This window comes from Kryptolebias marmoratus, linkage group LG21, assembly GCF_001649575.2.
Source record: "Kryptolebias marmoratus isolate JLee-2015 linkage group LG21, ASM164957v2, whole genome shotgun sequence".
In the NCBI taxonomy this organism is placed as follows: domain Eukaryota; kingdom Metazoa; phylum Chordata; class Actinopteri; order Cyprinodontiformes; family Rivulidae; genus Kryptolebias; species Kryptolebias marmoratus.
This window is the reverse complement of record NC_051450.1, coordinates 23264956-23272858: the sequence shown is the minus strand read 5'-3', so window position 1 is coordinate 23272858 and position 7903 is coordinate 23264956. Positions and strand designations below refer to the sequence as shown.

At 44.0% G+C, this 7903-nt stretch overlaps 1 protein-coding gene across 2 annotated transcripts in view; it reads right to left on the bottom strand.

Moving 5' to 3' along the window:
* LOC108251229 (sodium channel protein type 4 subunit alpha) overlaps positions 1-7903 on the bottom strand; it is a 102022-nt gene that overhangs the window by 18121 nt on the left and 75998 nt on the right. For both annotated transcript variants that reach the window (XM_037973131.1, XM_037973130.1), the window contains exons 23-25: positions 5050-5204; positions 4429-4602; positions 2847-2969 (exon numbers count right to left, since the gene is read on the bottom strand). In XM_037973131.1, coding sequence (XP_037829059.1) covers positions 2847-2969; positions 4429-4602; positions 5050-5204 — 452 coding nt within the window. The remainder of the gene's footprint in view (positions 1-2846; positions 2970-4428; positions 4603-5049; positions 5205-7903) is intronic.

The window sequence follows — 7903 nt, the reverse complement described above, 5'->3', positions numbered from 1 at the left end:
CCATCTGAACGTCGTCTGAACACTGTCTGAACCATCTGAACGCCGTCTGAACACCGTCTGAACCGTCTGAACACCATCTGAACACCGTCTGAACTGTCTGAACGCCATCTGAGAACTGTCTGAACGCCGTCTGAGAACTGTCTGAACGCCGTCTGAGAACTGTCTGAACGCCGTCTGAGAACTGTCTGAACGCCGTCTGAGAACTGTCTGAACACCGTCTGAGAACTGTCTGAACACTGTCTGAGAACTGTCTGAACATCTGAACCCCGTCACAGATTTACTCCAAGTGTTGAACAGAAACAGCTCAGGCTGGTGCTGATGGTCTGGTCTGACTTTTAGACAAAGAAACTTGGAAGCTTCGGGTTTACGAGAAGAAATGATTGGAGCATCAGTCTGTTTGTCCAACCGGACCATCAGAACCGGTCTCTGAGTCTCTGCCAATTAAACATTTAACTGTCAGCATCTGCAGCATCCGTCTTCTTTAAACATCATTCATGGAAGACTTTAAGGTTTATCTGCACTTATCAGAACTCAGTTAACTCAATATTTACGGCACAGAACCATAAACGATCTGATGGTTTGTGGTTACAGATCATAAAGAAATTCAGTTTTCCAGATCGAACACATGAGGAAAAGTTTCATTTAGTTTTTGTTTTTTCTTTCCAAAGTAATGTTTTATGAAAACATTTGTCTCCAGATGCTTTCATCAGTTATTTACATTTATTTAACTGCTTTACTTCACACTGAAGTCCTGTAAAACACAAAATAAAAGTCTGTTAATTGGTTCAGTTTCAGTGCAGTTATTTTTATTAAACGGACGAATCACTGAAGCAAACTGTTAATATTGACCTGAAGAAGTTTGGATCTCCGCTGAAGGAAGTTTATTTGAGTTTTATTGAAGCCAAATGAATATTTTCTGTTTAATTTCTTCCAGCCTCATCATCTGTTCCCACAATGCACCTCTTCCTGTGCAGCGAGCCGTCTGCTCCTCTTCAGCAGGGAAGAGGAGGAAGAGGAGTCCTTAGCTCAGAAAACACCTTCAGATCTGGGGATTTATTTAGTTTGATAATTCAGAAACTAAAACCTTTATTTTTGAGAGATCAGCAGGTTTTATTTATCTTTAAATTAAAGCCATCTGCAAACTCCAACATTTCCTTCTTTAAGCTGCATCAGATGATTACCTGTCAGTAATCAGATTACTCTGAGGAGGAAATAAATCCTGTCTCAGTAATACTGATCCAAACACACAAGCAAACAGAAAATAAAGAGTAAAAGTGGATGTTTGGGTTCTGCTGACAGAAGTTTGGTTAAATACTGACAGGTTGGAGAGAAAACAGGAGAAATGAGTCGAAGAGGAGAAATAATCAGAAACAGATGAAAACACACCTGAGCACCAAAATGAAACCATGCAACTAAAGGTTTCAAAGTTCTGTTTTTGTTTTTGATCAGAGGAAACATTTAATTTTCATTTTCTTTGACTCCAAACTGAACAAAAACTCCTTAAAGATTTAATTAAACGTGTTTATCTGATCAGGAACATCCGTTTAACTGAGGCGATTCTTTGAGCTTTTAGTTAAAAGTTGTTTCAAATCTGTTCTTTTTATGAAAATTCAGAGTTCTGGTTTGTATGAACACACGTATTGTTTCACAGGTTTTACTGTAATTATTGTTTTAAGTCTGTGAAGCTCGTTCAGATCCAGCTCCGTGGGAAAAGTTCTGATCCGTTTCTGTAAAGTCTGCTGTTCAGTTCTTGGTTTTAGTTCTGTGTTAAATTAATAACTATAGATTTATTAACAGTAAAACATGAAAAAAAAACCCAGCTGTTTCTGGTGTTAAACATGCAGACAGACAAGAAGAAAGCAGAACTTTCTGACCCATATCTGACTGGTTTATCTAAACATTTGCAGTTTTCTGTTGTTTTCTGACACTTTGACTGATTTTACAGGAAACTTTGAGATGATCTGTATAAGAAGGTAAGATGTTCACTGCGCCACACGGTGACAGATCTACATGTTTATTTTTTATGCCAAGAGTCATAAAATATTATTTTTTATAACCCCAGTTCCAAAAGCTTCTGTAAAACAAATAAAAACAGAATTAAAAGATTTTCAGAGCTCATAAACTCAGATTTATTCCCATGGAACGCAGTAAACAAATCACACATTTAAACTAAGAAACTGAAGCATTTTCAGGACAAAATCAGCTCATTTTGAATCTGATGGCAGAAGATGTTCCAGGAGAAACAGAGGCTGAAACATCTGGAGGAGCTTTTAGTCACTGAGGGTAAATCTCAGCAGGTCAGAGATGGAGATAAGAAGAAGGAAGGATGGGCAGAGGGTCAAAGGTCAAGGCTGGTTCTGGTTCTGTTCTGCTCAGGAACACTGTCTGTAAACACAGTTCACCGTGCCGTCCACAAAAGATATGAACAGATGTGTCTCCTCTGGACCAAAGAGGAGAACTGTTCTGAGGTCAGCCTGCCTCTCTGATGGTATGGGGGTGCATTAGTGCCTCAGGTTTTAGAACAACATCTGCTCCCATCCAGGCCTGTTGAACCTCAGGTCCAGATGTTTACAGACTGATGGAGATGCTGCACAGAGGGAAACATCTGGAACATGCTGTATTTGTAGCATTAATATGAATCTGTATTCCTGCTGAGAACCTGTCCTGAATGTAAACTGTTCCTTTCAGGCAGGAATGGGTCTGAATTCATCTTTTATTGTATTATTCGGTTTGTTCTTTGAGATCATATCAAAATGAGATGAATAAAAGCTCCTCCGCTCCTTTTTGTGTGATTCTGTGACCAGCGGCGCTCAGGTGTGTTTGCAGGGTTTAATACTGACTCTTACCCTCATGCCTTCAAATCTGGAGAGGGCTCTGAGGGGCCGCAGGGCCCGCAGCGTCCGCAGGGATTTGATGGCTGCTAAGTCTGAGTAACCCAACGTGTTGGCCACCAAACTGATCAATGAAACCTGGAGGAGCGAGAGAGAAAGAGAGGAAGAGCACAGAGGAAGATGGGAAGTAGGAGGAGGAAGAGAAAAAGAAGAGGGAGGACTGTTAACATCTATTCTAGTGGAGAGAAAAGGAGGAACGTTTGAGGAGAACCAGCTGCCCACAGAGCCCTGCTTTAAATGAAAGTTTCCCGTGAGTCTGGATGCTTTCACCTGTGGATTAAAACAGACCGTTTGCTGCTGACGCCTTCCTCAGAAGAAGCTGCACGTAGGAAACAGTGGATTAAAGACAGCAGGTCTCGGCTCGGTGGGTCGGTGAGTTCTGCTGCTTCTTACCCTGATACCAGCGAAGCGGGACGCGGCCCGGAGAGGACGGAGAGCCCTGAGCGTCCGCAGCACCCGCATGGTGGCGACCTGGTTCACGGGGATGAACTGAGCCAGCAGACCCAACACTGAGATCTACGGGTCACACATGTAAGATCGGCTGCTCGGTGAGGGGGAAGACACAGCTCCAACCAATTCATGCAACACAACAACAACATGTCAGCATCGGAGGGGTTCAGGTGGCTCCGGTTTGATCCCTGGATTCTATCCAAAATGTCTACCTTTGTGAATTGATCTCTGTAAACTCTTTATTTGTCCTGGAACGACCTGAGCGACAGATTAGAAAACTGTGTCGAGCTCCAAGAGGTTTTGTCATCTGAATTCAGAAGATGAGTGGAAAAGGTCCTGACTGATGGAGACCGAGGTGGACCAACAGGTCAGGGTCTGTCTGTGGTTTCCTGGCCACCGAGAGGAGACCTGGAGCAGACCCAGAACACCTGGTCTGGGAACACCTTAGGATCCTTCAGGAGGAGCTGGAGATCAGGGGTCTGGGTTTCCCTCCATGACCCGACCAGCGATAAGAGGAAGCATGGATCAGTGGAGACAAGTGGGTCATCTCTTGGGTTCCATTTATCCCTCAACAACTGACTTCAGTTCCTGAAGAACACCAAGAGGTGGATCCAGTGTGATCCTGGAGCCATGATGATTTATTACTGAAGGACTGGACTCCAACATGCAGAAGTGATGATATTATTGCTCTGTGCTGGTTAACTTCCAGACTCTGCCTTTTCTGCCTCTGAGCACACATCAACACCAGCTGACCACTGTTTCTCTAACATCCACACATTCTGTTCATCCTCGGGCCGTCTCAGTCAGATAAAAATGTCACAACATGTTCTGTCATTTACCAAAAACACCCAGAAGATGATGGAAAGGAAGCTTTATGACTCAGAACATGTTTGTGTGATGGGTATCGTCCACAGTGTGTCATATGTCAGAGTTTATAGTTTCCTGGCTGATTTCTGCTAAGCTGCCATGACTAAGCAAAACTGAAACGCATGTATATTCATTGTTAAATAGCCTGTGTCTTAGTGGGAAGTTCAAACATGAGTCCATCATTAACATCGGTGAGAGTCTGAGCCAACGGATGACTTACGTCCACGATGAGGAAGTCCAGCCAGCACCAGTAGTTGGTGAAGTACTTCTTGAAGCCGTAGGCGAGCCACTTCAGCATCATCTCCAGGATGAAGATGTAGGTGAAGATTTTGTCTGCAAACTCCAGGATCACCTTAACCACCCTCCTCTGCTCGACGTATATGTCCTCAAAGGCCTGCAGGGGGTGACGTAGAGGTCCGTCAGAGACAAACCAGATTTCTGAGGCTCTTCCATCCAAGAACAGGAAACGTTGAGCAGATCCAAAACAGTAAACATTCAAACGTAAACCTGCAAGTTAGTAAAGGTAACTCATCAAATCACTCATTTACTCATAAACTTTGACAGTCGCCCCCTGCTGGCCGTTAGGAGAATTAAAGAAAACATCATTTGCTTCATGTATTAAATAAGAGGCTGATTTTTATTACTTCAAACAATAATATGGTAGAAAAGATTAAACTACATTAAAGTAGATAGGAAAGTAAAATAACTTTCCTCTCAGGTGCCTTTTACCTGTTTATGTTGCCAGAAGCTGCAACATTGCTGCACATGATGTGTTTATATTGTGCTTCAGTGCTTCATTAATGAAGTGATAAAAGCTAAATGAAGGGTTTGTGTGTCTGACCAGAGCTCCGGAGCTGAGGAGGATCATGAAGATGATGAAGGACTCGAACCAGCTGTGCTCCACGATCTGGTAGCAGGTCTTCCTGGTCCTCCACCAGATCTGACCGAAACCCGCCGTGGTGTCGATGTCGCAGCACTGAAACCTGGCCACGCACACTGTGAGTGACAGATACAAACACATGCATCTCTAATCTCAGTGACATTCCTTCAGTTTGAGCTCAAAGCAGAGAAAACAAGGCATGCAAAGCCTCCAAAACCTCATTTCTCTCCTGGGTTTCTGTTAAAGAAAGGCAGCCTGGCTGCAGGGCACGCTGGTGTCACGGCTACATCTGCACACAGATCCTCATCATGTCTGCAGAGTCGTCGTATCATTTTAAACAGAAGCGTCTCGGCGTGCAGACGTGGATTCTGTGGGAGTGAAAAGGTTTGGACGTGTGTTTTCTTACATAACGTCTGACTCTGACAGCTCTCCTGGAACAATCCCTCCCTGTGTGTGTTTGTGTGTGCTGCAGTCAGTAATTACACACAATCCACATTAATAAACACAGAATAACAACAGCTCAAACCAGCCGTCAGCACGGTGGTGGAGGGTTGATGGTTTGACTCTGGGTGCTCTGGTTGCTCAGTAAACACTGACAGGTGACAGTTTGTTCAGTTTTGATGCGTGTTGTTCTTTCATGGAGGGTAAGGCCTCTAAACACAACCAAACTTCTGAAACTTTTCACTCCAACATACTTATCCTCTGCATTACTGTAATTCAACATGCATCGCTGAGAGTATCGATCCTAAACTCTGGAAATGATTTGTTGATGAATCCTAAAAGCATCCTGAAACAAGCAGTCGCTCACGGAGTCGTTCGTTGGAGTGCTTCGTCCAGCGGTTGAGAGCTGATAAGGTGAGGGTCAGATTTCAGCTCCACTGGCTGAATGTGTCCCTAAAAGCTTATTTTTTTACAGAATTCAATCCATCTGTCGACAAGAATGTCTTGGATGATGTGAAAATCGCTCAAAATGGTGGCTAAAGAGATTGATTGGTTGAGTGAGTGATGCTGACAAGGCCTGAAGGCAGCCGTGATGATGGCTGACAGAAGGAGGAAGATGATGTGGTTGGAAAGACCTGATCGGGTGATACACTTAGAGGATAGACCGTGTCGGAGAAAAGTGATGAATTATTTACTTAAATGAAGGTCTGAGGATAGAGCCCTGAGGCACGCCATGAAAACAACTCACCGTATTCGCTTACTTTTGTTGTGAGAAGTTACTTCTTTAAACGCCTTTTTAACCGAGGTTTTATTGGGTTCCATCAGACCGAGCAGAACTTCAGAACCGGAATCAACAAATTGTTGTTAAAGTCATTAAAAGTCCAGCTTTGGAAACACTGTTTATGATGTGATAACAGAGTCTGCTGTGGATGACTCTCAGCTACTACCACCCTGAGGTTTCCTTCAATATCAGTAAATTCACTGAATCACAGACAGTTTGGTGTTTTTAATGGGCCAGACTCCAAACGTTAGTTTTAAATGTACCTCCAACAGTTTCATTCAAATCCGTCCAGTTTTGGCAAAAACATCACCTTTCAGTGGTAAAACTTACATTTACATGATTTTACACTAAACCGTTAAGATTATGAGGAAGTCCTCTGGAACACAGAAGCCTTCCAGTGGACCCTAAAACATATTTGGGTGATGGATGGTTCTGTATTGGTTTCCTCAGACAGGCAGACTGAAGATGATGATGATTTAGCTGCTCTTCACCCGTCTGATTGCATCGTCTGCCTGCCTCAGTAATTAGAGCTCTGATTACCCCGGCTTTCTGTTTCCATGGCGACTAACGGGCTCGCCGCAGACATGTCTGTTGGGTAATCCCAAAGAAAACAGTCGGCTGTAATCTGACTCTCAATCAGACCACTTGGCGGAGTTGTTATAGGTGTGTTTGTGTTGGGAAACCCCCCCAGCCCGGACTGAAAGAATAAAACCATGGAGTGCGGCTCTAAAGGCCTCATTAGATCACCTGTTGGTCAACTGGACGCCTCCTTCAGATGCACTTTCTGCTGCGCGAAGCATTGATCGGTTATTGAACGCTGCTCAAAGTGCTGCTGAACGATGACCCCCCCACCGGGAGACTGCATGGAGCCGACACATGAACGCACCTTTTTCAGCTCACATTAACTGTGCAGACGATGCTTCCAGGTTTTATTTACCATGGAACATTTTCATGAGCAAAGCTGCACGTTTGGTCTCCGTCAGCATAAAGAACAACTTCTGACAAAGTCTGGAGGTTTTAAAATAAACATGGACACCAAACCTCAGCAACTGAAACCACAGAAATGTATATTTAATGGTAAAAATCTGAAATATTAATGGTCGAGGAATTGTTCTGTATGTATACAGCCAGTTAACCTTCTGCAGTGGTTGATTGGCTATCAGGAAACATCAATCTGTCAGATTTAATTATCAATAAAACATTTTTTAAAAAGTCTGTGAGAGAAAAACAAAGACCATGCTCGAGGCGGTCATCTTTGGTCTGTCCTGAACCTTAACTTGATGGATTTACATTGAGTACTGGTCTACCTTCATCTTCTTATCTATGGATCCTGGAGGCAGCAGGTCCAGAGAGAAACCTGGACCTCCTCAGATCCTCCTGCAGATCCCAAAGGGTTCCCAGACCAGAGAGGATCTATGATCCCTCCAGGGAGATCTGAGTTCGTCCCACAGATGACACCGGGATTCGGCTGCATAACAAGCTGAGGTCCGTGACCTGAGTCTGTGACTTCAGTCCGTGACCCGAGTCCTGACCCGAGTCCCGACCCGAGTCCTGACCCGAGTCCTGACCACAGTCCTGACCCGAGTCCTGACC